General features: G+C 48.3%; 9 protein-coding genes and 1 non-coding gene across 15 annotated transcripts; 5 read left to right on the forward strand and 5 right to left on the reverse strand.

Annotated features, from left to right (window-relative positions):
* Nucleotides 1-4,447: 4,447 nt before the first annotated feature.
* On the reverse strand, nucleotides 4,448-4,527 carry TRNAL-UAG. Its single transcript has one exon. It is a non-coding gene; the product is annotated as a tRNA-Leu (tRNA).
* Nucleotides 4,528-6,089: 1,562 nt separating this feature from the next.
* LOC9641667 (transcription factor HY5) lies at nucleotides 6,090-7,324 on the forward strand. 3 transcript variants are annotated; one of them, XR_002992749.1, is made up of 6 exons: nucleotides 6,090-6,216; nucleotides 6,308-6,462; nucleotides 6,538-6,697; nucleotides 6,789-6,945; nucleotides 7,007-7,119; nucleotides 7,168-7,324. XR_002992749.1 is itself a non-coding variant. In XM_002973152.2 (5 exons), exons 2-5 carry the CDS (start codon nucleotides 6,375-6,377, stop codon nucleotides 7,061-7,063), a joined length of 462 nt encoding a protein of 153 aa, XP_002973198.1. In that variant the 5' UTR covers nucleotides 6,090-6,216; nucleotides 6,308-6,374; the 3' UTR covers nucleotides 7,064-7,289. The 3 variants fall into 3 exon arrangements, 2 of the variants coding, with proteins under 2 accessions (XP_002973198.1, XP_024533940.1); XM_002973152.2 differs by having other exon boundaries at nucleotides 7,007-7,289; XM_024678172.1 differs by having other exon boundaries at nucleotides 6,550-6,697; nucleotides 7,007-7,289.
* On the reverse strand, nucleotides 7,056-8,352 carry LOC9637949 (protein COFACTOR ASSEMBLY OF COMPLEX C SUBUNIT B CCB1, chloroplastic). 2 transcript variants are annotated; one of them, XM_024678171.1, is made up of 5 exons: nucleotides 7,950-8,332; nucleotides 7,767-7,900; nucleotides 7,558-7,710; nucleotides 7,313-7,497; nucleotides 7,056-7,210 (listed from the first exon to the last, which is right to left on the reverse strand). In XM_024678171.1, the coding sequence occupies exons 1-4, from the start codon at nucleotides 8,301-8,303 to the stop codon at nucleotides 7,314-7,316; spliced, it is 825 nt and encodes a 274-aa protein (XP_024533939.1). In that variant the 5' UTR covers nucleotides 8,304-8,332; the 3' UTR covers nucleotides 7,056-7,210; nucleotide 7,313. The 2 variants fall into 2 exon arrangements, with proteins under 2 accessions (XP_024533939.1, XP_002973398.2); XM_002973352.2 differs by lacking the exon at nucleotides 7,056-7,210 and having other exon boundaries at nucleotides 7,249-7,497; nucleotides 7,950-8,352.
* A 17-nt stretch (nucleotides 8,353-8,369) lies between these two features.
* LOC9641668 (ADP-ribosylation factor 2-B) lies at nucleotides 8,370-9,479 on the reverse strand. Its single transcript, XM_002973353.2, has 7 exons — nucleotides 9,424-9,479; nucleotides 9,151-9,304; nucleotides 9,028-9,098; nucleotides 8,850-8,969; nucleotides 8,656-8,774; nucleotides 8,518-8,599; nucleotides 8,370-8,463 (listed from the first exon to the last, which is right to left on the reverse strand). Exons 2-7 carry the CDS (start codon nucleotides 9,296-9,298, stop codon nucleotides 8,458-8,460), a joined length of 546 nt encoding a protein of 181 aa, XP_002973399.1. The 5' UTR covers nucleotides 9,299-9,304; nucleotides 9,424-9,479; the 3' UTR covers nucleotides 8,370-8,457.
* Nucleotides 9,480-9,687: 208 nt separating this feature from the next.
* Nucleotides 9,688-12,454, forward strand: LOC9641669 (U-box domain-containing protein 1). The gene has a single exon (XM_002973153.2). The coding sequence runs from the start codon at nucleotides 9,991-9,993 to the stop codon at nucleotides 12,043-12,045; it is 2,055 nt and encodes a 684-aa protein (XP_002973199.2). The 5' UTR covers nucleotides 9,688-9,990; the 3' UTR covers nucleotides 12,046-12,454.
* Nucleotides 12,455-13,821: 1,367 nt separating this feature from the next.
* On the reverse strand, nucleotides 13,822-14,483 carry LOC9637950. Its single transcript, XM_002973354.2, has 3 exons — nucleotides 14,345-14,483; nucleotides 14,210-14,281; nucleotides 13,822-14,140 (listed from the first exon to the last, which is right to left on the reverse strand). The coding sequence occupies exons 1-3, from the start codon at nucleotides 14,427-14,429 to the stop codon at nucleotides 13,920-13,922; spliced, it is 378 nt and encodes a 125-aa protein (XP_002973400.1). The 5' UTR covers nucleotides 14,430-14,483; the 3' UTR covers nucleotides 13,822-13,919.
* Nucleotides 14,484-14,643: 160 nt separating this feature from the next.
* On the reverse strand, nucleotides 14,644-16,516 carry LOC9641670 (protein S-acyltransferase 11). Its single transcript, XM_024678092.1, has 5 exons — nucleotides 16,378-16,516; nucleotides 16,163-16,313; nucleotides 15,713-16,103; nucleotides 15,329-15,627; nucleotides 14,644-15,256 (listed from the first exon to the last, which is right to left on the reverse strand). Exons 3-5 carry the CDS (start codon nucleotides 15,993-15,995, stop codon nucleotides 14,750-14,752), a joined length of 1,089 nt encoding a protein of 362 aa, XP_024533860.1. The 5' UTR covers nucleotides 15,996-16,103; nucleotides 16,163-16,313; nucleotides 16,378-16,516; the 3' UTR covers nucleotides 14,644-14,749.
* On the forward strand, nucleotides 16,190-17,949 carry LOC112347374 (extensin-like). Its single transcript, XM_024678108.1, has 2 exons — nucleotides 16,190-16,471; nucleotides 16,506-17,949. Exons 1-2 carry the CDS (start codon nucleotides 16,190-16,192, stop codon nucleotides 17,859-17,861), a joined length of 1,638 nt encoding a protein of 545 aa, XP_024533876.1. The 3' UTR covers nucleotides 17,862-17,949.
* A 4-nt stretch (nucleotides 17,950-17,953) lies between these two features.
* LOC112347360 (pentatricopeptide repeat-containing protein At5g16860-like) lies at nucleotides 17,954-20,479 on the forward strand. 2 transcript variants are annotated; one of them, XM_024678089.1, is made up of 3 exons: nucleotides 18,099-18,450; nucleotides 18,566-20,336; nucleotides 20,386-20,479. In XM_024678089.1, exons 1-3 carry the CDS (start codon nucleotides 18,189-18,191, stop codon nucleotides 20,399-20,401), a joined length of 2,049 nt encoding a protein of 682 aa, XP_024533857.1. In that variant the 5' UTR covers nucleotides 18,099-18,188; the 3' UTR covers nucleotides 20,402-20,479. The 2 variants fall into 2 exon arrangements, with proteins under 2 accessions (XP_024533856.1, XP_024533857.1); XM_024678088.1 differs by having other exon boundaries at nucleotides 17,954-20,336.
* On the forward strand, nucleotides 20,411-23,163 carry LOC112347361 (tRNAse Z TRZ4, mitochondrial-like). Of its 2 annotated transcripts, none has more exons than XM_024678090.1 (5): nucleotides 20,411-20,610; nucleotides 20,663-20,791; nucleotides 20,848-22,053; nucleotides 22,106-22,510; nucleotides 22,573-23,163. In XM_024678090.1, the coding sequence occupies exons 1-5, from the start codon at nucleotides 20,419-20,421 to the stop codon at nucleotides 22,834-22,836; spliced, it is 2,196 nt and encodes a 731-aa protein (XP_024533858.1). In that variant the 5' UTR covers nucleotides 20,411-20,418; the 3' UTR covers nucleotides 22,837-23,163. The 2 variants fall into 2 exon arrangements, with proteins under 2 accessions (XP_024533858.1, XP_024533859.1); XM_024678091.1 differs by lacking the exon at nucleotides 20,411-20,610 and having other exon boundaries at nucleotides 20,678-20,791; nucleotides 20,848-21,110; nucleotides 21,167-22,053.
* Nucleotides 23,164-23,540: the final 377 nt, after the last annotated feature.

A 23,540-nucleotide genomic window follows, 5' to 3' on the forward strand; every position in this document is an offset into this window, starting at 1 on the left:
CCATATTTAGTAAGTTTCGAGCTTGTCCCAGAGACTAACTCCTGATACTAAGGGAGGCTTAGGGTGAAAGCCCAAAGCGTGTGTTCCTCAAGGGGGGGGGGCTATGGGGGGGTTCCAAATGTATAGTAGGGATAGTGGGTAGGTCGGGCATGGCCGACCAACCTGAGGCATAGTCTAGCTCCCGCTTGCGTGCCTGTCTTTGTTCTGCGTCCGGCTTGGGTCTAATCCCAAGCTCCACACCATGCTAGCTGGTGGAGTACCCACGTCCTTGCATTAGGCCACCGGTATGCCGAAATTGCGCCAGACTCCGTTTGGCTCCGTTTTGCGTGCTGGTCCTGGCATTGGGATGCTGGCTACTCTAGGACTGTTCCAAGTTGCTTCGGGCCCCTGTTCCTTTGCTCCTTGGGCTTTATGCTCAGGAGTTGCTCCGTGGTTCGGTTCCATCACTCCTTGGCTCCATGCTTGGGAGTTTGGCACCATTCCTTCGTTCAGTGGCCCAAGGCCCTGAACCTCGGGTTCCTATGGACACGTGGCATGTGACACGTGGCATCTGTCACGTGGCACAAAGAGGGTTTAGGTTCCGCTTCGTGGTGTTATCCTATAGTAAATCACCATAGGATAAAGGGTCAAAACCACGTGCGCTACAGTTATGCCCCAGGAGGAGTTCTCATGCAAGAGGGACAGCCTATTATATATGAGAGTCAAACTTTGAATTCCACAGAGCAATGCTATTTCACATATGAGCAAGAGTTACTCTCTATTGTTCATGCTTTGCGGACATGGTGGCACTATCTTTATGGTGCAATGTTCGTGGTGTTGACAGATCACAAACCACTTGTGTATCTTTTCACATAGAAGGAGTTGAACACTAGGCAAGCTCATTGGATGATTAAACTCATAGAGTTTGGGGAGTTTTCTATTGAGCATCATTCGGGAAAATCAAATGTGGTGGCAGATGTTTTATCTTGTGTTTGTCATGTGACAATGTTACAAACACGATTTTGTCATCATTTGGGTAATGTGGTCAATGAGTTTAGGTAGTTGGTTGAGCATGCTCAGGCTTAGGATGCTGAGGTGGCCTCTTTGAGTGACTAGATGGAAGCCCCTTTCTCATTGGTGGATAGGATTCTTTATTACAATGACTGATCTTAGATCAGGATAGAGCAGAGAAGTTTGCCAATGAGCATCGCCAATTTTGGGAATATAAGGTGGGTGATCTCGTCTTTGTGCGAGTGATCTTTCTGTCAAATGAGTGGCAGAACACCTTAGTGCCTTTACAGACAGGGAAGAGTGATAAATTTTCCCATTGATATGCTGGTCCATATGAAGTGCTGGAGCGCATTGGTAAAGTGGCTTATAGGGTGCGGCTGCCAGCTGGGGTGAAAATTCATCCGGTATTTTATATCAGCTAGTTGAAAAGTGTATTATCTCGGAGTGATGGGCCCAATGCCTCCTTAATGTATACGGCTGTGGAAGATGGACCAGGAGCTTGAGCAAGGTCCCCTAGAAAGGGATGATCACTCGTATAACTTGTCCTTGGGACAAGGACTTTGTTGGGGGGGAAGAATTGTTAGGCGCCAGCTTTGATTACATAGTCAACATTAGTCAAAGGGAGGCTCAAGGGTATATTAAGGTATGTTAAGGTAAAGGACAAAACCCAACCCTAGGGCTCACAGTGGAGCGGCGGCGCAGTGGAGCTTTTGAGGTAGCTCGGGGGTGGTTGGGTGGTGAGGAACTTCAAGAGGTGGCATAGCATAGTCTAGGGTGACTAAATTTCTATCTTTTTGCACCGGATTATAACATGGGTATCAGAGACCAATTCGATTCTCATGGCTGATGAGTGGGGCAAGAATATTCTAAAGGAATATTCAACATGGTGGATCTAGAGGGAGAACCAAAGTTTGGTAGACCCTAAAAGAAGGACCATGGTGACTAGAGCGTGGCCTAAGTATGATCATGGATGATCATTCTCTGATGAAGGGAGGATTGTTAGGCACCAGGTTAGGATAATAGAATAAAGAAGAGGGCTTTGCACAAGTGATCACCCCTTTAGCCAATTGGCTTAGGGTATAAGGGATAAAATCCTAACAACACAAGCATGCCTTTTTACAAGATTATCTTTCAGTCTTGAAATATGGTAGTGAAACAAAATTAACATTCTCACATTTTTGTATGCTATTACTACTCATAAATTTTTTATCTTCCTTGCTTCCCATCTCTATGAAACCCTAAAGAATGAATAAGTGAATTAGTGTTTTAAATTATTTATGTACAATAAAATTTTTAGGTTCGTGCAAACTTCAATATTCCTATTTTTATTTAAGATAAAAAGGCCCAAAACCTTTTATGGTTTCACACAAACTTTTAATTCTGAAAACTACTCAATGAATATTTTATTATATAGGTCACATTAGAAATTACAAGTTTTCTCTATGATTTCAAGTTCACCAAAGAATAACATTTTTCTGACATGACATTTCCTCATAAGACTTATGATTGATTATGTTAATTAGCATTGACTTGACTCAACTCAAGTTTGGACCACCCCCTTATTAGACAGTAAATCCTCACAAAGATGGAAAAAGTGCATTATATGGGATATGGCTACAAATCTCCCACTCAAGAAACTCCTACTTGAGATTGGTCAACGTCGGTCAAAGGGAGGCTCAAGGGTATATTAAGGCATGTTAGGGTAAGGGAATTAACCTACCCTAGGGCTTACAGTGTGCAGTGGAGCTTTTGAGGTAGCTCGGGGGTGGTTGGGTGGTGAGGAACCTCAAGAGGTGGCGTAGTATAGTCTAGGGTGACTAGATCTCTGTCTTTTTGCGCCGAATCATAACATTGGTATCAGAGGACGCCAAGACAATGGAAAAGTCTCTAGGTTATTGTTTGAAACATATATAGTAGTTGTTAGCTGGAAAGTACCTGATAGAGCTTTGCTGCCATGCCACAACATGATCTCATATTTCTTGTTCGGTATTGACGTATTGCACTTTCCCATAGGTGAAACAATACCTACAGCATCAGTGGGAAAAGATTTTCAGTGTAATCCAGGATTTCATGTTCCAAGCTCAGTACTTACAGCACAAAGTCATCAGTGCTGCCTCCAGCGGCCATCGTTGTGTAAAAGCCATGGCTGTGGATCCTGCCATACTAGAGAGAACGCAGTGGTGGATCATGGCAAGTGGACATGGTGGGCTTGCAGAGAGTTGGTCTTTAATGGAAAGATGTCCTCAGCTTCCTGCTGCTAATATGGTGATGACAGAGGAGGTAACAAATTTTAATGGTTTATAATACTCAGGTGACAATGGATATAGTATCCTTGGATATTCTTGTTTGATGTTTTAGTATTAACAAAAACAGGAGCTTTACTTCAATCTGAAACTTTGACTCTTACAGAAGGAGGGATCTTTTCGTTCCTTGTCTCTTATGAGTGTTCAAGGTGCATTAGTTAGTTTTGTAAGACATTAGCTTTATAGCCTATAATTTTAGGCTCTCTCTAGCTCCAAGTTCCTCCAAGTGAACCTCCCTAATTAGATATTTCCACCATGCTATGGAGATTCCTCAAATGGCACACATGGAGTGTTTTGACAGTTATTTCAACTATAACTGGATTGAGAACTTTGGAGTGGCTCATGATCAATTTCTTTTGTTTCAGCATAGGATTAGGCTGAATCACTGTTACTATTTGAGAAGGTTTCAATTGATGTATTGGTGGACAATTTTCAGCAAAAGAGGTTTGGTAGATTACCAACTCCACTCCAAGCTTTTTGCATTCTGACAACATCATCAATAATCTGTAGTAGATTGCTTGGCCAAGAGTATTGCCACATACAAGAAGCTTATCACCACAACTTTCATCCAAAGGTCGTAAGGTCGTAATTTCCCAACAAAGAATTTTCTTCACTATTTCACTGAGGGGGCACTGTCTTGTCTCTGGATAAAAAAAAGAGAATCAAAATCAAAAGAGAACTTTCGTAAATGTCTGGAAAACTTCCCTTTGTTGTGGAGCAACATCTGTGACGACAAAGAGGAGACTTCACTACATACCCACCGTATTCAAGGTCTTCTTTCAGCCTTGCAAGTTGATCCATGATACCGGCTATTTGCCTTGAGACATTTGCCGGATGTGGAGGATGATCCAAGTTCCAGCCAAGCTGCTTCTCCTCAGATCGTGGAGCTCAGCCTGGCACTTTGAGATCTTCCAGCCGGTTCTCATGCGCAAGAAAGAGAATCTACAAAGCAGTCGGCAGAGAAAATCTTCTTTCCATAGGATTGCTTCAAAGCATGACCAACTTCAGCATAGGTGTACATTATATGGTGTTTCGTATTCAACTGAATATTCGGAAGCTTTTTGGATCACGCACATTTGGTCAAACAAATTTGCTTGGAGGCGGCTTGACGCATCCAAGCCAGAAAAATACCCATGAAACATTTAGAAAGTTCGTGACAGCTGTGGGATTTGAACCCACGCCCTTGAGGATTGGAGCCTAAATCCAACGCTTTAGACCACTCGGCCAAGCTGTCATTTATTTGGCAAATCATTCTATTCAACGTAATGGAATTAACAATGCTTCAACGGGAAGAGCTCACATCTTATAATCACCAAAGTCATTTCCCTGGTTTTTGCTCTAGTTGCTTCGTTTTCTTTCCTGGCCTGGTCTAGACTGACGAGCTATCAGCCTCATCCTCTTCCTCCAGGTGAGCAGGAAAGAAATATCTTCTTTCAATCTACAGATGGATTCTTCAGAACGCGGATCTTCGGTCTTGATCGGGCGATGTCACTGCACCATGTCCAAGCTCCCACCATAAACTCCACGATCTGATGGAGTTTCTGAAGGGAGAGGTCTGTTTCCTCTTTCCAGACAACTGGAAAACTAATAAGCACCAGAAAGACAGCTCCAACATATGCTGGCTTAGAGAAAACTCGTATATGCAGAGGTATGCGTGCGCTAGAGAGGTGAGACGCTCAGCTTTAAAACTAGTGGCTTTTTAAGTTCCTGAGCGATTTCGATTTTCTTGTTTCTTGACAGATAAAGGACGCGAGGAAAGTTGGAAGAGACGTTCTAAAACACACTAAAGAATCCAGAAGCTTTTGCATAGGTTTGGATTTCCTCAATCTCATGGTTTTGTGCCAGCAGGCAGCAAATTAGCATTCTTGGCCTATTTCGAAGGGTGTGAACATGGAACTTGTGAATTAATATTAATATCTATATTTAGTTTAAAATTTCAATATATAAAGATTTTGGGAAAAGGCATCATATTAGGTTATTAACAATGTATGGATTCTTTGGGAGATGGAGTCACAAAAGGAAGCTCGCAAGCTTAGGGAATCAGCACAAAGGTCGAAAAAAAAAACAGGATGGCTTCTCCGAGCGTTGCTGTCATTGTCGCAGAGGATGAGAAATGGATCATCAAAATAATCAATTGTGGCTAGATTTTTTAAAGGGCTTACTAATAAGGGTGCCAGACTGAATTGAGCGATGGTTTTTTTTTATGTCTGTCTATAATGGTAGTGATGTTAGCAGCTGCTGGATCGTCATCAAAGAGGCGTCACCACCAGATCCATGCCCGCGGGCCCGCAAACCCTAGTAACCAAGTATAGCCACGGTAGCTCCAGGGAGGATCTTACAGAAGGCGTGATTCGTCATTCCTCCTCCATAGCCGACGCGGCACACCGACGGGAGAACTTGCTGGAGTCGAGAGAGTCGAGAGTAGAAAAAATGAAGTTTCCCTGGTTTCCATTGGCTATATGATTAAAAATTTAGATTAATGAATCAACTATGAGAGATTCTTTAAAGGGATCATCGCCATCCTTGATTGAACCATGGATACTTAGCCTATACTGCACAGTCTCTAGCTCCGACTGAGGAATTCTATCATCACACATCCATATTCCATCTTTCTGGATTTTTAAATTGTTTATAATCAATATTTCAAACTCTTCTTTTTCATGATTTTCAGATTATGCACCGAAAAATAACTAATATTTGCCACGCGGCACGTTTCTAGCCGTCAATTTTAACGGTTGCGTGTCGGATGCCGTTTTGATGCCCGTCAAATCTGACGTGTTTGTGACGCGCCGGACGGGCTGGCGTCAGGAACCCTAGAGTGGAGGAGTTTTCTTGGTGCTGGTGTTTCTCGCTTCCACAGCTCGGCATTGCCCCAATCGCGACGAGAGGACGCATCCATAGCAATCGACGCGATGATTCTGAGGTACGCGACGAGCGAAACGGGAGATGTCGAGCCTCATTTCGCTTGGTGTTTTTTTTTCTTGGTTTTCTTGGACGGGCGGGCGGGCGGGCAGGAACGATTGCTAGAAGTTCCTCTCTCTCTCTCTCTGCCTCTCCAGCCAGCTCCAGATTTGTTCCAGGATGCAAGCAGCGGCATCAGCGTCGCCGACAATGCACAAGCAATTCAGCGATTTGATGGCTCTTCCCAACGCCGAGATGAAAGTGGACGGTAAGTTCTTTTGTTTTTCTTTCTTCCTTTTGTTTCTCTTCTTTCGCTCTTCGTTTTAGCTCTTGCATTGAGTAGAGGATTGGGCAGGAAATGAGAGTGACTCGGAAGTAAGAAAGGTCCCCGACTTACCTGGAGGTAAAATCGTGACTGCGTTGCCAGAGCAAGACACGGCAGCATCCAATTCTCGCAAGAGGGGTGCTGTTCCTGCTGACAAAGAACACAAGCGATTGAAAAGGTACTCCCATCTTTCACTCGCAGTTCTAAGCTCGACTTCTTTGACAGTTTGTTTCTTTTCTCTAACTTGAAACAAGGCTTTCTTTGTGCAGACTTTTACGCAATCGAGTCTCGGCACAACAAGCCAGGGAGAGAAAAAAGGCTTACGTTGTTGAGCTCGAAGCAAAAGCCCGGGATTTGGAGCTCAGGAATGCGGAGCTAGAGGAACGGGTAAACACGTTACAAAAGGAAACATTCATGCTGCGACAGGTGAAAAAAGCGAAAGTTTTTTTTTTCCTACATTGAATCAAAGCTTCCAAATTAATCGCAGATTTTGAAGAACATAAAGAACAATGGCTCCACTGCTGGACTAGAACAAGCACAGTAAAAAACCAAAAACTTTACTTGAGGGGGCCAACGTAGCAACGAAAGTCGGCCACCACTGTAAGATTGTTTCTCCACAATCAGTTTTGGTAACCATCTTCTCGGCAGCCGCACTGTAAATTTGCTTCCTGTTTCATCACAGGAATTCTCTCTGCCCTCAACAGGGAAAAAAAAAAGAAGAAAGAGAAAGAGCTGTAAGTCTTCCCTTTATTGTATTGTAAGTTCGACGAGCTCGCTATGTATCCGAAGTTACCTCATTGCAAAATGCCTTTCACATAAACCATGCCTTTCTCCATGAATCCCAGCTCCTTACGAAGCTGCTCGATTTGCTCGTCATCGCCTTGGACCAATACATCTGTGGAAGACTCATCGTCGGCCACCACGAGCTTTACTTGGATTTCCTCTTTTCGAGATGCATTCGTCCAATAGTAAGCGCCACTGCATCAGTTTCATGAGTGACCTCTAACGAGAAACTTAAGAAATCTGTGACAAACTTACGCGAGGGGACTGAAAGCCGTGAGCCAATACCACTTGTCTCCTACCACTGGAACTGTGATCGTGAGTACCAAAGCTGCGCTAGCTAAGCTCAAAAACGTGCAAAAGATGATGAAAGCAGCTTGGCCCCGGCTTGGAACCATCAGTCCTTCGAATCTAGAACACGGAAACAAAATGACGGGGATTGCTGGAAAGCAGAAGCAAACGTTTACCTGACTACTTCACCGCTGTCGACAATGGTGAAGTTGTTTCTGGTGAAAAACGATGAGATTTCACCAGCAATTTGTTTTGGTGCTTTGCCACTCTCTTGAGATGGGCCAGGAACTACGTAAGTCTTCCGGACTATCTGAAAGGTGAAAAGAGATTATTTAGTTTTCAGATACTCAAAACAGTACCTTAGATTTTGCCGAGCGTTTGATGAGCGACCAGAGACCCGGCAATGCGAGCACGAACAATCCCAGCGAAGTGTAATAACTCGCGGCCGAGTAGCCAGGACCTGCTTCTTCCGCTGCCATGGCTATGTCCGATTGAAAAAGTAGCAAAGGAGCATGTAGCCCGAGGAGTGTGGCGCACAGCCCGGCCTTCTCATCTTCTAGGCGTCTGGCTCGAATCCTCGAAGACTCTGATGTTTCTTCCAGCAGAGACGAACAAATAGTTACCTTGTGTGACCGGCATAAGGGAGTCCTTCTCGGCTGAATCTTTGGAACTAGTGACAAAGATGGCAATTGCAATGCCCATGACTTTGCCATTGTCAAGACCTTTGTGTGCGTCCCATAGATCTCAGTTATTTCCTTACCTCGTTAGAAATATCCATGGAAGAAGAAATGCCTTTGCATTAACCGGTACTTAATGCTAACAGTGGTGGATAAACTCAATCGCAAGGAAAACAAAATCTCCACGAGCTCAAGACTGGCACAAACAAGATCAAAGCTGGAAAGAGCTCACAAAATGAAAGACTAATACCTTCGTGACAATGTTGTTTGAAAGCCAGTCGAGACCTTCGTAGAGACCCTCTCCAGAGGTAGCACAAGTGCTTTGGATGTACCTAGAGCCAAAAGAAAGAGCGTTAGGATCCCCTCAGAGAAGGAAAAGAGATGCTACCAATGGCGCTGCCTGAGTGAATGTAGCCCGAGCTTGTCTGTTATTTCAGCAGCGTTCATGGCATTTGGTAGATCCTGCTTGTTGGCAAACACGAGTAAGACCGCTTCTCGCAACTCGTCCTGGACTTGAGAAAAAGAAAATCAATGAGAAATCAATGAGAAAACAATGTCAACTTCGAACTTCGAAGAGCAAACCTCGTTTAGCATGCGATGGAGCTCATCTCGAGCCTCCCCAACACGATCTCTATCGTTGCTATCCACAACGAAGATCAAACCTTGAGTGTTCTGGAAATAGTGCCTCCAGAGTGGCCGGATCTAGATCACAGGAAAGAAGTATAAATTCTCAGTCAGCATGAGAAAAAAAATCTAGTACCTTGTCCTGACCGCCAACATCCCACACTGTGAAGCTAATGTTCTTATACTCGACAGTCTCGACATTAAATCCTGCTCCAAACCAAGAAATAAAGCTCGAAAAACCAAAAGATAGCAACCATACCGATCGTAGGGATCGTTGTCACGATTTCTCCCAGCTTGAGCTTATATAATATCGTGGTCTTTCCAGCGGCATCCAGCCCCACCATGAGAATGCGCATCTCCTTCTTCCCCAGGAATCGCTGGAACAGCTTCGCGAAAGAAAGCCCCATTTTGCCCTGCCAGCACCAGATCTAGCTTCGTAAGATCCATCCACGGCCGCGCTCGCTGATCCAATCGATCAATCGATCGATCAAGGATCGATCGCCCGACGATCTCCACGAAAGAAGATTTTTACCTCACTGCCTTGGCGCTTTGCGTTCTTTCTTCCACGCTTGACCGGACAAGACAGGAGCCCTAGCTAGGACAACCGCCAATTGGCACATCCAACCGTTGGCATAGTGCCCATCGTCACCATCCACGTGGCGGTTTGTTCTTTTTGGCCAATGGCGGGGCTAGAGGCCTGTGGTGCTGCCAAATGGCGGCATTCCGGAAGAATCCTTTTTTAACTCTTTTAGCGGCCATATGGCACATATTTGAAAATCGCTATGGACGGCAAGGCGCGAGGAGGTAGTATTGTCGCATTCCTCGGCTATCACATTCTTCTATCTAGCGCTAGGGTTTTAGGGCTCTCTAGACTCTCGGACAAGATTCTTCACGGCGAGTTCTCTCGGTGCCAGATTCTCTCCGCAGTCCCAATCAAGCACGGCGTTGAGAATCTTCCAGTGATCGAGCACGGCACGCAGAGAATCGGGGTTTTCTTGTGATATTTCGTTGTGATCTAGTAGGTTCTTGGCAGAAATCTTCCACTAGGCGCGAGAAATTTCGCGAATCGATCGGATTCCAGGATTCGTTTGGCTCGAGGATGGCGGATTTCTGGTACTTTAGCAAGCGCAGGAGGATCATGAAGCTCAAGAGGCCGTTTGCGCTGCTCCATGCCGCGAACCATCATCAGACGTATCCAAGCCATCCGGGAATGCTGCTAGTGAGGGACTTGATCGAATTGGCACACCAGGTTTCGGTTCACGAAAGACCACAGGCGTGCTACCGGCACTGCGTTTCGGGGATTGTCCGGCGGGTGAAGCTCTTGGGTCCATTTTTCGAGGAGATCAGGGATGCAAATCCACCGCTGCCTCCGTCAGCAGTTTTGGCTTTTAGGAGTATGCACGAGTTCCTCGCCAAGTGTAATCTCCTCGTGGATTCGTGTAGCCAGAGCAGTAGCAGAACGTGGGCGATGGTGAGCTCCACAGAGACGATCCAAAAGTTTGAGGTGGCCAACGAGGAGATGGCCGCGGCTTTGGAGGTAATTCCGCTAAGTTTGCTGGAGATTTCGGACGAGATAAAGGAGCACGTCCTGCTCTTGAAGTTGCAAAGCGCTAGAGGCTGGTGCAAGGCTTTAGATCCCGGGCAGGAGCTCCTCAAAGCCGAGCTATGCGATCTTATGGAAAGAGGTGACGGACCATCATCAGACGTTTCCCTCGAGAGACTCCAGAAGCTCTTTGCTGGCCTCGGCTTGAAAAATTGGAGCGACTGTAAGCTGGAACTTACGGGACTGCTGGAAGAATTGAGAGAGAAGGTCGCGTCCAGAGACAAGGTGGCATACTCGACATTGCGAGGTTTGATACGTCTCGTCCGGTCCACAGCAAGGCTCTTGTATGGAGCTGGGGAAGAGGCCTTCGAGGAGACTATGGCCGAGCTTGATGGTTTCAAGGAGAGAGTCGGAGTTCTTCCAGACGAGTTCCGGTGCCCGATCTCCTTGGAACTTATGAGGAACCCGGTGACCATTGCGACCGGTCAAACATACGACAAGGAACACATCCAGAAATGGATTGCTGCCGGTCACTTTACGTGCCCCACAAGCGGCCAGAAGCTGATACACCTCGGCCTCATTCCAAACTACGCTTTACGAAGCCTCATCTTCCATTGGTGTGACGACAACAACGTCAGCCTCGAGTTATTCGACGCTGGCTTTCCCGACGACGACATTTCCAACTCGAGAGAGGCTCTCGAGATCGCAAAGACCACCTCGGCATTTCTCGTCGGCAAGCTGGCCACAGGCTCGATCGATGTCCAGAGACAAGTGGCTTACGAGCTTAGACTACTCGCGAAGAACGGGACGGGGAACAGGATCTGCATTGCGGAAGCTGGCGCTATCCCTTTCCTGGTCCCGCTGCTCGCGTGTAATGACTCCAAGACCCAAGAGAATGCTGTCACTGCGCTGCTCAACCTTTCGATCTACGACAACAACAAGAAGCTGATCATGGCCGCGAATGCTTTGGACCCGATACTCTCGGTGGTGGAACAGGGACTTAGCATGGAGGCTCGGCAAAACGCTGCGGCGGCGATCTTTAGTCTGTCCTCCACGGACGAGCACCGGATCCGGATCGGCAGCAGGGCAGTGGCGATCCCGGCGCTGGTGACGTTGCTGCTGGAAGGATCGCTCCAGGCGAAGAAGGACGCGACGAGCGCGCTGTTTAATCTGCTGCTCTATCCGGGGAACAGGGCCAGGGTGGTGAACGCGGGAGCTATCGAAGTTTTGGTGGCGATGCTCTCGAAAGATGGCGATGTCCAGGACGATGCGTTGGCGGTGCTAGCTCTGCTAGGAGAGAGCAACGAAGGATTGAAAGCTCTCAGCGACGATCTACTGGCGATTCCGCTGCTGGTGAATCTGCTGCGCACTGGGAGCGTCAAAGGGAAGGAGAACTCGCTGTCGGTGCTTCTGGCGCTGTGCAAGCACGGTGGCGACATGATCCGGGACTGCCTCATGGTGGAGCAGCAGACGCAGCAGGAATCGCGAGACATGAGCTCCGGATCGTCCAGTGCGCTGCTTCTGGAGAGCTTGCAGGAGCTGATCGCGTCTGGATCGCCTCGCGCGAGGAGGAAGGCAAGGTCTCTCCTCAAGTTCTTGTCCGTACGTTAGTGTGAAATTTATAAACTTCCCCTGTTCAGCCTTGGGAATTCTTCTTTCTGGCTCTTGCTCGGTCTCTAAATTCCTTGGTTAATAGAAGAGAGCACAAACAAAAGAACTTACGGATTGTCTAAATGGTCCACGATCCAAGCACGAATGGCGTCCCCTGGAGCTGTTGGGAGATGTCCTCTTGTTCCAGACAGCTCCCCGTTGCGAAGATTGTGCTTTAATGTGTTTCTCTTACAGCCCATCCTGTGGTTGTAGGTTTGCTCCATAGGGCTGTTCTCTGGACTGGAAGCGATGCGTGTTTTCTTCACGACCTCTAGCTCAGTGTAAGAACTTCACTTCGAAAGAGGCCAAGAATGAGAGTCCGCTGCCTGGTGAAAACGCCTTGCATCAACTGGGGGAGATTCAAACCTGACTGCAGGAATCCGAGAGAGGATTAGCATTCTGGATTCTCTCGTGTGTTTCCTCCTAGTGGATGAACATCTCTTACCTCTGCAAGAAAAGAGCTTTCTTCTCAAGCCGGTGAGACCAATTACAGTCCTCAACATACTTACCGAGCAAACACATAAACGCATAAACTTAGATTATATGTTTAATGCTATGAACTCCAGCATGGCAACAGATGCCATCAGGAAAGTGAAACAAGGCTATGATCCCTCACTTGACTTTGTTTTTTAACAACTGCTTTCTAGCTTTGCATTTTATAAGGTTGCCAAGGATTTGCTTCCCTTAAGAAGGATTAGAAATCAGGTATTGCTAAGCTTATGTGTTGTAGGTTTGTGATTTTAGTGCTAAACTTTTATAGCCTCAAGGTTTGAAGTCACTTGAAGAGGTGCAGCACTTCAAAGACTTCAAAGAGGATGATATTAAAGAAATATGTGGAAGCTACGATGGACACGGATGACTCTATGCAAATATACATAATCAAAAGACGCACCTCTAGCCTAGCAGTCATTCCAGTTTTTTTATATCCACAGCCAATCTAGAGTGGACTTTCTCTCGCTGGAGCAACTCCAGCGACTCGCGAGCTACAGTGTTGCTGCATTTACGCAAGCACGATGCCATGCACGTGATTCTGCAGCTCATAGAAACTCTTTTCTAAACAATCACAGTGGCTCTTCATCCAAGCCAGTCTACGCCACAGTTACTTTAGCAGCTCCCACGTTTTGCTCATGTCCGTGCTCGCAGATTCCGCGTTCTCACCAAAAGTTGGAATTGTTTCACTTGGTAAGAACGATTCTGATCACTGCCATATAGCAATTTGCTGTCCTCCTCTGTCCAGCAGATACAGCCCAGCCCACGAAAAACTCGCGTAGAAGCACCCAGCTTTGTAGCCTGCTTCCTGAATTCACATCCAAAGTGAGCTATATGAAACTACTTGTTTGTAACAATGAACCTGTTTGGATAGTTCTTGCTTTTTATGAAATACGAACTCACTCCAGGAAATCACACTGCCGGGTTTCCAAAGAAAGGCCAGCCGTAGTCGGGACCGGGTCGGAGTCTCGTTTATACCGGTGCCCGCACGCTGAAAGTCTTAAATTGCATCCTCCTAGTGAAATCTGCTTTCCCAAGTCGAAAAAGGGGCTCCCATGATCAAAGCGATTTCCACCATATTCTCTCGAGTCTTGCTGAAAGCTAATGAATCCCAGATCTTGAAAGAAGAACTCTGGAAAAATATATAGGAGAGAGATCTTTCAATGAAAGACCACTCGGTTTTTATTTAAACTTGGGAAATGTGGTGAAAAAATGCGACAAGATAGAGGATGACATTAAGCTCAAGACTCTGAAAAGAAAATCGGAGAGTGAGCCACTCAGTTTTTATTGGAACTGGCTGCCATAGATCTATAGCGGCACGCATACACATCCACATCCACACCATTTTACAGGTTGCCAGAAGTGAGTGTAGACTTGGGGCACATCTTGGTGCAGCCATAGCCATTCTTCTCACAGCAGTAGTGCTCCACACCATTCTCGCACATCCACATGCAGCCATATCCATTCTTGAGGCAGCATGAGTAGTTTTTGGATGAGTCACAATTTTGCATGCACCCATAGCCGTTCTTGAGGCAACAGTAAGTGTCACCCACGACGCTTGTTAGCACTGCAAAAACAAACACATGGAAACAATGAGCTTAGCTCCTGGCCATGGGTGAATATAATGCTGAGCTACCTTTGTTTTCCACCATAGTAGCCATATATCTTGAATCGTGCATCGCATCCACCCCTTCAGCAAGGATCGTTACTGTGGAACAAGAACACACATTTTATGGTAGATGTATGCAAATAGGACTTTGCTAAAATGTACCTCCATCATAGACACGAGCAGCATTGGTAATTGCTAGAAACAGCAATGGCAGCACAAGAACGGAAGAAACTCGAGGATAGGCCATAACTATCTGAAGCAAGCTAACAAGAAACAAACAAAGAAGGATGCGATAGAAAGAGGCTTGGATGTGCTCAATTTATAGAAGGATTAGATTCTAGAATTCGGGAGAATATTCTTTTCAAAAAATTGTATTTAACATTAGCTTTTATTTTATCATACGTCTTAAGACTTTTTTCTATTGTATTCTACATAACTAGGGACAGTGACAGCTAATACTATGTATCAATACAATTACATTGACTTGTCCCTGCAAAACTTATTGTCTTGGGTTCGATCTTATCTTCAATGAACACTATACTATTGCATGCGGCCAAGAACGAGCTCTCATTGTAATTTCAAGTAGCTCCCTTTCGATGTGAATCCAGGAAGCAGCCACAAAGCTGGATGCTTCTTCCCAAACAATCGCCTCAGGTTGTGCCACCCGGGCCGCAAAAGCTCGCCATCGCCTGCTTGGATCGACTCCAGATACGTCTGCCCTGCGTACAAGAGCTGTATCTGCTGGCGGAGGAGTAGAGCAAGCCCGATCAGAATCGCCATGGCGGTGATGACGAGATAGATGAGTGCCAGAGACCTCGCCGATACACTCGGCAGCCCCTTGTCTTCGTCCTCCTCAAACTCTTCAAACGCCTCGAGAAAGCTCGCTGCTAGAATTGTTCCCACCGAGTGAAACAATCCCCACTCGCCAGAGCCTTGGTATCTTTGCAGCAGTGGTGGCCAGATCGCTAAGCCCGCGAGCACGGACATGAGCAAAACGTAGCAGCTGCTTATCGTCGCGTAGACCAGGAACAGGATGAAATGCGGGTGATTGTGAGCTCCAACACAGTTCCCGATCTAGAGTATACAAAAAAAGGAGAGAGTTTCAGTTCAGGTGAAAATCGAAACCACAAAAAGAAGACAACGTACGAAAGGGCAGTGGTGATCCATGTCCATGACGCAAGTTCCACAAGTTCTACAGTGATGGGCTTGCGGAGGCTTGGGACATTCGCAGTAAGCGCAGTACGTGTAGCCATCTAGAGCTGATTTGCCAATGGGCTGGAGTGATCCCCACGGCACCTTCGCTAGAGCTCCTGCTGGAGTGAATGCTGCTAGACTGTAACTCGCAAGCGTTGCTCCAGCCAGAGACAGCGCGATGAAAATGTGGAAGCATCCACTCCAAGTTGGCTGTGGATATAAAACCGGGTACACAGTCCATATTCCTCCACCTGGAAAGCAAAGGTCTCAGAGGGTGATTGCAAAATCCTATCTTTGATCGTTTTAGAAGGAAAGCAAAGTACCTTGAGAACTTACCAGTGACAAGAGCGATGATCATGAGAACCACTGCCACCAAACTCCAGTCTCGGATGGTAGCACACCTGCGCCATCGCTGGCTGCTTCTCTGCCTGGGCTTGCTCAGTGTGACCGCTCCACACCATCCACACTTGAATGCCTCGGAGAAGAAAGGGAGGATGAGATACGAGGAGCACCCCCAGCACTGGCTCTCCCATTCGCGACTCCCATCGTCGGCGGAAGTAACAAGAAGGGAGGGATGGATAGCATCCCCCGGATCAGCGGGAGGAGCTTCTACATCCATCCCCGCGAAGAACCCTAGAACAAAAGCATCGCTGATTAAATTTTAAAAATTTGAACTTTAGCATCTGTCCTTGCGAGAAGCTCTCGTGCCCGCGCCCTCATCATAAACCTGGAGAAAATCGAAAGGAAGATCAAGACAACGGGAATTGGCATTGGATAGTGAATTACCCGACGACCACTTGCCTTGATGGAACCATGGATCGAGAAAGCGCTTGTTTTTCCTGCTTGATCAAACTTATCGATTTGGATCACCACCAGCGGCCTGGAAAATTAGGTGGTGATATCAAATGCTTCACGTCGATCCCACACGTCCTAGAGCCTGCATGCAAAGAAGATGTCATGGGTAGAACCAATCGATCGAGCCATAAAAACCGAGTTTTTACCTCTACACTGTTGCCAAAGGAGATGGAGCTTGCTCGAGCCAGTTTGATCCTAGCAGTCCTCCTCCAAGCGTGCCTGCTTGTTTCTAGCAGGGAGGTTCGCCATGACCACCAGAGAAACTCGCACGTAGCGCTCACGGGTACTGTCGTTTGCCGTGACTGCTCTCACTCCCAGCAAGGACTCAAAGGTATACTTCGAGCTTCTCTCTTCTAGTCTCGCTGCCTCTTCTCTTTTCCTTGCAGGAGTCTATCTCAACCTGATCTGTGCCGATACCAATCGATCCAGGATCATCCACACCCGGTCCAGTGGCGAGTTCGTGGCTCATCTCAGAAACCCGAGTGCCAAATGCAGCCTGAGCGTGATAACGAGCTCACTTCCACGGTCTTGCGACAATGCTGTTCCTCAAGATGGTCGAGAGGTGGATATAGATTTCGCGCAAACCAGAGGCAGCCGGCACGTCGCGGCTTTTGTCTTCCAACCGGAACAATGTCCCAGTGCTTCTGCATCGCCGCCTCAAGTCTCCCATCCCAAAAAGTCCCACCACCACAATCGCCACCACGGCCATAAACGCTCCCACCATCACCAGTCACGGCACAAAAGCCCGGACCACGGGCACCATTCTGAGCATAAAAGTTCTCGTCACCAAGACACTGCTCTTGCTCCATCTCCATCGGCGACCGTAACAGCTCCAGCAGCATCCATCGCTAAACCTGTTGTCAAGGAAGCCAGTCCTCCAGCCGAAAGCCCAGACTTGTCACCGGCATTCTCTCCGCTGCAAAGTCTACCATCTTCTCGAGAATTCCCAGTCGCACCTTCGCAGTCTCTTACTCCACTGTCACAGCCACCGGAGGAACCATCCCCATCTGATCTATTTCTTCGTCCTCGGCCCGGACAAGATGGCACTTCAAGCCCATCACCTTCTTTGACAGAAGCTCCAGCGGTACCACCACCTCTTGTAGAAACCCCGGAAGAAACCCCACAACTTTCTCCTTCCGACTCGCAAAGCCAAGCTCCCACCGAAGCATCTCTCCCGCAAAGTCCCGATCAAGAAGTCCCAGTGTCACCACCAAGCTCATCATCTTCTCCATCGTTGTCGCCAACTGGTGTAGAAGACACAACTCCAGCTCCTCCACCACTTGATCGAGCATACGAGGACACGAATCCATCACCAGCGCCCTCTACAAATCCTTCTCCTCCATCGGCAGCAACACCAAACTACGTGGTTTTGGTCCTTCCTCCATCAGTGTCTCAAAGATCCCATTCCCCACCGGCACCTCCTCAAGAACAACCCGAAATCTTCGCTCCAGATCTCTCTCCATCCTCCCCACCTCGATCGTCTCAAGAACCAGACCCGGATGTCTTGCCACCGGCATCGCCTCAAGAACCAGACCCAAATTTCACGATCTCACCGCCTCCGCAGATCCTATCCCCATTCCCAATCCCATCACCCTGGGCGTATTCTCCATCGCAATGCCAGTGCCCGTGAGAATGCCCTGGAGTGATCGATCGCCTAGTGGAATACCTGGAAGAGAGCGCTTCTATGGCGCTCCAATGTAGCTCCTTTGAATGAAAGAAAATTTAGGGCTCTTGGGATTATGGATACCTCCATCGGGGCCGGGGAGACGATCGTCTCCTTCGGCAGGCATGCCGGCAAGCCGCTCCGATCGCTGTCCGGCAGCTACCTCTCCTGGATCGCCGGGTTCAAGCGTCTCCAGGTAGAGAATCTCCTCGTGTGGGCAAAACTTGCGGAGGAGGTTCTCGACGAGCGCAAGAGGAGCGTCGGCCTCATGGATTTCTCGGCGCTGATACGGAAATGCGGGATCTCCAGGGACCTGGAGGCGAGCAAGCGGATCCACGCGAGGGTCCTAGGCAGCGATCACAGCGGCAGCACGCTCATCGGCAATCTCCTTGTCCAGATGTATGGGAAATGCGGCGCTCCGGATCTTGCCAGGGAGGCTTTCGAGGCGATCGATGCCAAGAACAGCTTCTCGTGGACGATGATGATCATGGCTTACACCCAGAACGGGCAAATGCGCGAGGCGCTGAATTTCTACCGAGCGATGGACACCGCCAAGGTAAGACCGACTAGTTTCTTCTTCTCGGGGGTCCTCGCGGCTTGTTTGGAGCCGGGGGATCTCCCTACCGGGATGAGAATCCATTCTCACATCGTGGATTGTGGCTGTGGATCAGATATCGTGGTGGCAACTGCGCTGATTGGAATGTACTCGAGGTGTGGCAGCGTGGATCGAGCAAGAGAAGTTTTCGACAGGATGAGCTACAGGGATACAGTGGCTTGGACTGCCATGATCGCAGCGTATGCCCACACTGGGCATCCCCGGCAAGCGATCGAGCTTTTCAAGGCCATGGACGTAGCGCCAAACGCTTTCACGGTGTCGTGTGTTCTTGGAGCTTGCTCGGACCTGGGAGCTGTGGAGGAGGGGAGATTGTTCTACAAGAGGGTGGTGTCCGAGGGGCTGGAAGCCACGACTCCAGTGCTTAACTCGCTGCTCGACATGCTTTCCAAGTGTGGGAGATTGGACGAGGCCAGGGAGGTGTTTAGCAGCATGGGAGTGAGGAGAGACGTGATCTCTTGGAGCTCCATGATAGCAGCGCTCGTCCGGCACGAGAGCTTCAAGGAGGCGCTGGAGTTTTACAGGCGGATGGATCTGGAAGGAGTGAGGCCGGACTTGTTCGTGTTTGCCAGCGTCTTGGACGCTTGCTCGAGGCTCGGGGGCTTGGAGCAGGGAAAGGCTGTGCACGAGAGGCTGAGAGCTGGAGGCAGTGAGCTCGACGTGGTTGTGAGCAGCGCCCTCGTCAACATGTACGCCAAGTGCAAGAGCCTCAGGGAAGCGAAGCAAGTCTTTGACAGGATCTCCAACAAGGACGTGGTTGCCTGGACTACGATGATCGTGGCCTTCTCCCAAGATGGTCATTCGTCCGAGGCTCTGGAGCTCTACGAACAGATGGTTGCTAGAGTGGAGAAGCCGGACGCGTACGTATATGCGAGCGTTCTCCGCGCATGCTCGAGCGTGGGATCTCTCTCGAAGGGCCGGGAGATTCACGCTCGGATTCTATCCGAGAAGATGGAGCTGGACTTTGTGATTAAAAACTCTCTGCTCAACATGTACCTCAAGTGTGCCAATCTGGAGGAAGTGAGGCGGATGTTCGACTTGACACCTCAAAAGGACACGATCCTAGTGACAATGATGATCTCGGCGTATGCTCAAGGTGGCCATCCGCAGAAGGCGCTCGACCTTTATCACGAGATGGAGACTTCGGACGTGAGACCGGATGGCTTTACGTACGCTAGCGTGATAAACGCATGCACAGGCATGGGAGCCCTGGCAGACGGAATGGTGGTTCACAGGGAAATCGTCCGAGATGGTTTTGACGGAGACCCGGTCGTCCAGAACTCGCTGGTAGACATGTACAGCAAGTGTGGAAGCCTTGGAGAAGCTAGAGCGGTGTTTGACGAGATGGTGAAGAGAGACGTGGCTACATGGACTGCACTCTTCTCCGGCTATGCAAAGCATGGCTTCAACAACGAGGCACTGGAGACGTTCTGGTGCATGGCACTCGAGAGCATGGCGCTGGACGAGATTATATTCACGACAGTGCTACAAGCGTGCAGCCACCTGGGCTTGGTGGACGAAGGCCGAGACTACTTCGTGTCGATGAGGAGAGACTTCGGATTGGCACCAGGTGTGGAGCACTACGTTGGAATGGTTGATGTTCTGGGAAGAGCTGGAAGGCTGAAAGAGGCCGAGGAGCTACTGGGTGGAATGCCGTATGAGCCAACTCCAGTGGCATGGACGACGATCCTGGGTGCCTGTAAAATCCATTCGGACACCGAGCGGGCGAAGAGGATGAAAGCGGACACTGGAGAGGAGGAGGAAACGGCGTGCATGCTTATGTCGAACATATACGCTGCTTCAGCCTCCAAGAACGAACTGTCACGCAGGTAAGTCATCTCTCTTTGTTTTCTCGTAGCTAACTCGCCCGTTTTGCAGAGAAGTTTTGAACTAGGTTTTGGGTTTTAGGCGATGGAAGTCACGATTTTGAATGCTAGTGGCGATGGAGTCGGTCCTTCATTGCTGCTGTCGCACGGCGGAGGAGCAGGCCAGTACCTGGTGAATGCTCCAGAGGGCTTTAGTCGACTTGTTCTGGAGCACAAGATTCGGCCTTGTGCAAAGCTGTCTTGCCTTGTGCTTACTTCGATTCGTCCAGTTGCAGCTGTAAGTTTTTGGACTTGCCATCACCTATGACTTGATTCTGTTTTTGGCACAGGGTGGCATCGGTGGTCTCATTCTAAGGCTCGCTCAAGATGGTCACGAAAAACTAGAAGTAACTGGACCACGGGGTTCTTCTGCGTTTGTTCACGCACTTCGTCACATCTTTCGCTGGCGGCATCCAAAAGTGAGTTTCAAGTTTGCATTTTAAGTGGCTACTGCAATGATCCCAGCTTCTTACAGGTTTTTGTCAGTGAATGGACAGAGGGAAACGTACCTGTTTTTGAAGACGAGTATGTCGTTATCTCCCCCATTCTGGCGTCGGGAAACTGCTGCCAGTCTTGTGTTTACCAGCAAAACGCATCTTTCTCTCGGCATCATGAGGAAGATCTCTTGCCTGAGCTCGATGAAGACTCCAATCCTGTTTTCGTCAGAGATACCAGAGGCAACCACAGCATTGCGGATTGTACAGCTCCAGGTTCTTCTCCTGTCACCACTGTCCTCGGGTATACTTTTTACTTGAAGAAACTTAATTCTTCTTTGCTCATACTGGATATCCCAGACTGTTCGACGTTGTCTGGTATGGAAGCCGATGCTATCTTGCACTGCGAGCAGCACCCGCAAGGAATAGCAGCAGTGATTCATTTGAGCCCGGGACCAGTGGTGACATCTGAAGAGTACAGCAGATGGATCGACAATTATCAGTCGTTCCATGTCCTGGTTAATGCAAGCTCGCCGCAGTATGGACTCCAGGCTTCCTTACGAACCACAGCAATGCTCAACATGGTGAGCAAGAAGTTCTTTCCCATCCCAGCTAACTGCAATGAGTGCGAGCCTTCAGCAGCGAAACGTTCAAGCCTTACAAGTGGTCACCTTCTTTCGCGGATGGTTTTGGAACGGGGAAGCTGCGGTGACATTGTCGTGCGCATGGATCACTCGAAATGTATCGACAACTTCAACTTCACGAACTATCAAGAGGACCTCTTAAAACTGCAGCCTTGGCTCAGAGACAAACTTCTCAACATGGAGAGCCAGCGTTGCAGTTCCAACCAGCTCGTGGCAAGAGCCATGAAACGAAGTATGCTACGCCAGAGTTGTGGACAAAGCCACACAGCAGTGTGCTCGAGCGATGACTTTGAGGTGCAGTTTTTCGGCACGGGCTCGGCAGAGCCGAGTAAGTACCGGGGAAGCAGTGGTGTTTTACTTCGTCTCCGAGGCTCCGCTGCAATGCTGCTCGATGCTGGTGAAGGCGTGCTCGGACAGATTTTCAGGAGTTACGGCGAGGCCAAAGCTTTGGAAGCCGTCAACTCTATCGAGTGTCTGTGGTTATCCCACAAACATGCCGACCATGTCCTGGGAGCTGTGGCCATTGTTTGCTCGCAAGCACGGGCGAGAACAAAGCCCCTACTGGTTATTGGATCCACTGCCGTCGTAAAGTGGCTTACTGAGGTACAGGTTCCTTCTTTTCTTGCTTCATGACAAGATCATTTTTCCTTATCAGGTTGGTAATGCTCACGCACAGTCGGGTTTTCCATTACCAGCTTTCGTAGTGATGCACTTTGCAGAATTTGAAGGCTCGCACCACCTTGGACGTGTCCTAGAGACTCTACAGCTGAAGAGCATTGCCAGTGTTCCCGTTAATCACTGCTACGAGGCCTATGGTCTGGTGCTACACGGACAAACTGGATGGCACTTGGTTTACTCGGGTGACACTCGACCTTCGGACCGGCTCATTCAAGCTGGAGCCGGCTGCACGCTGCTCATTCACGAGGCCACGTTTGAGGATTGCTTGGAAAGTCACGCTCGGAAGAAACGGCACAGCACCGTGAGCGAGGCTCTGCAAGTTGGAAGTCGAATGCAAGCGGAGCAAGTCATCTTGACGCACTTTAGCCAGAGGTATCCCAAGGTATGGATGGATTCACCTTCGGATAAGCCAAGTTTTAATGTTGTTTTTCTTTCGTTCTACAGGTTGTGGAGATTGATGTGACCAGCTATCCAAATGCGTGTGTGGCGTTTGACGGCATGGTGGTGACAAGCTCGAGCATGAGGGGCTTGAGAGAATTGCAAGGGGTGGTGCGTATGGTTTTGGCAGCACAGGATCCATGGATTGCCAAGGCTCCTCCTAGCCCTGAAGGCTGGCAAAATGATACACGCAAACGACATCTGGAAGAAAGTCTCGACGCTCCAAAGCCGCCCTCCATTCCAAAGCACATCAGATGGGAATCAGACTAAACAGTCATGTCGAGACTTCCCGAAAATCTATACGCCGGAAAAGCAGTGTCACTACAAGCTTGAGGAGAAGCTACGACAGCTTTTAAAACTACTCCTTTCACCTCCCCAACAGAGCCTGAGCTGCTATTCCACAAGCTACATGCGCTCCAGCAAACAAAGCCACGAACTTCTGGGTGGTTTTTAGGAAGGATTTTGGAATCGAGAATGCCACGAACCTCATACTCCGGTTCATTAGGCAATACAGTCCAGTTCTTATAGGATGTTTGAGGAGTTTGTAGGAAGGTGGAGCTTACGAACTTGAATGGCTCAATTCTTTCGTTTGACAAAGAATTGGGATTGCATCAGCATTTCTTCCCAGCAGATTGTTGCTGCAGCCAGCATCAGGCCACAAGAGTTGAAACTCTCCCAATTGTCGTAGCTTCGCATTGCACACGCATGGCTTACAGCTAGCTACAGGCGCATATCACAACATGTCCTTTCAATGGTTTAGTTTAGGACATTTAGAAAACTTTGCGAAGCTTTTCACAATGTAATGCAATTTCGTTTCTCCTCTATGCAATTGTTTGCAAATTGGCAGCATTCTATTGAAACTGCTTAACTTCACTAAATGACTATTAATATACTTGAGTCTCAATAAAATTTGAGCGAAATATAGCATTACGAGATGCTCAAAGTTCGCAATTCTGCTGCATCGTCTTGAGGGA

This window comes from Selaginella moellendorffii, unplaced genomic scaffold, assembly GCF_000143415.4.
Source record: "Selaginella moellendorffii unplaced genomic scaffold, v1.0 SELMOscaffold_21, whole genome shotgun sequence".
NCBI classification, from domain to species: domain Eukaryota; kingdom Viridiplantae; phylum Streptophyta; class Lycopodiopsida; order Selaginellales; family Selaginellaceae; genus Selaginella; species Selaginella moellendorffii.

What these genes read in the sequence shown, in the direction of transcription:
- LOC112347360 (XM_024678088.1), top strand. Translation starts at nt 17,971, where the DNA reads ATGGATACCTCCATCGGGGCCGGGGAGACGATCGTCTCCTTCGGCAGG.
- LOC9637949 (XM_024678171.1), bottom strand. Translation starts at nt 8,303, where the DNA reads ATGGCAAAGTCATGGGCATTGCAATTGCCATCTTTGTCACTAGTTCCA. An exon ending in GACAGCGGTGAAGTAGTCAG is followed by an intron (nt 7,711 to 7,766) that starts GTAAACGTTTGC and finishes TCCGTGTTCTAG; the next exon opens with ATTCGAAGGACTGATGGTTC. An exon ending in ACGGCTTTCAGTCCCCTCGC is followed by an intron (nt 7,498 to 7,557) that starts GTAAGTTTGTCA and finishes AAACTGATGCAG; the next exon opens with TGGCGCTTACTATTGGACGA.
- LOC9641670 (XM_024678092.1), bottom strand. Translation starts at nt 15,995, where the DNA reads ATGGATGTAGAAGCTCCTCCCGCTGATCCGGGGGATGCTATCCATCCC. An exon ending in GATCATCGCTCTTGTCACTG is followed by an intron (nt 15,628 to 15,712) that starts GTAAGTTCTCAA and finishes TTTGCTTTCCAG; the next exon opens with GTGGAGGAATATGGACTGTG. An exon ending in TGGATCACCACTGCCCTTTC is followed by an intron (nt 15,257 to 15,328) that starts GTACGTTGTCTT and finishes TGTATACTCTAG; the next exon opens with ATCGGGAACTGTGTTGGAGC.
- LOC9641668 (XM_002973353.2), bottom strand. Translation starts at nt 9,298, where the DNA reads ATGGGGCTTTCTTTCGCGAAGCTGTTCCAGCGATTCCTGGGGAAGAAG. An exon ending in GACAACGATCCCTACGATCG is followed by an intron (nt 9,099 to 9,150) that starts GTATGGTTGCTA and finishes GGTTTGGAGCAG; the next exon opens with GATTTAATGTCGAGACTGTC. An exon ending in TCACTCAGGCAGCGCCATTG is followed by an intron (nt 8,600 to 8,655) that starts GTAGCATCTCTT and finishes TTTTGGCTCTAG; the next exon opens with GTACATCCAAAGCACTTGTG.
- LOC9637950 (XM_002973354.2), bottom strand. Translation starts at nt 14,429, where the DNA reads ATGGCCTATCCTCGAGTTTCTTCCGTTCTTGTGCTGCCATTGCTGTTT. An exon ending in TGCTCGTGTCTATGATGGAG is followed by an intron (nt 14,282 to 14,344) that starts GTACATTTTAGC and finishes CTTGTTCCACAG; the next exon opens with TAACGATCCTTGCTGAAGGG. An exon ending in TACTATGGTGGAAAACAAAG is followed by an intron (nt 14,141 to 14,209) that starts GTAGCTCAGCAT and finishes TTGTTTTTGCAG; the next exon opens with TGCTAACAAGCGTCGTGGGT.
- LOC9641667 (XM_002973152.2), top strand. Translation starts at nt 6,375, where the DNA reads ATGCAAGCAGCGGCATCAGCGTCGCCGACAATGCACAAGCAATTCAGC. An exon ending in CGCCGAGATGAAAGTGGACG is followed by an intron (nt 6,463 to 6,537) that starts GTAAGTTCTTTT and finishes TGCATTGAGTAG; the next exon opens with AGGATTGGGCAGGAAATGAG. An exon ending in AAACATTCATGCTGCGACAG is followed by an intron (nt 6,946 to 7,006) that starts GTGAAAAAAGCG and finishes AATTAATCGCAG; the next exon opens with ATTTTGAAGAACATAAAGAA.
- LOC9641669 (XM_002973153.2), top strand. Translation starts at nt 9,991, where the DNA reads ATGGCGGATTTCTGGTACTTTAGCAAGCGCAGGAGGATCATGAAGCTC.
- LOC112347361 (XM_024678090.1), top strand. Translation starts at nt 20,419, where the DNA reads ATGGAAGTCACGATTTTGAATGCTAGTGGCGATGGAGTCGGTCCTTCA. An exon ending in TCGTAAAGTGGCTTACTGAG is followed by an intron (nt 22,054 to 22,105) that starts GTACAGGTTCCT and finishes TTTCCTTATCAG; the next exon opens with GTTGGTAATGCTCACGCACA. An exon ending in TTAGCCAGAGGTATCCCAAG is followed by an intron (nt 22,511 to 22,572) that starts GTATGGATGGAT and finishes TTCGTTCTACAG; the next exon opens with GTTGTGGAGATTGATGTGAC.
- LOC112347374 (XM_024678108.1), top strand. Translation starts at nt 16,190, where the DNA reads ATGGATCGAGAAAGCGCTTGTTTTTCCTGCTTGATCAAACTTATCGAT. An exon ending in TGCTTGTTTCTAGCAGGGAG is followed by an intron (nt 16,472 to 16,505) that starts GTTCGCCATGAC and finishes ACTCGCACGTAG; the next exon opens with CGCTCACGGGTACTGTCGTT.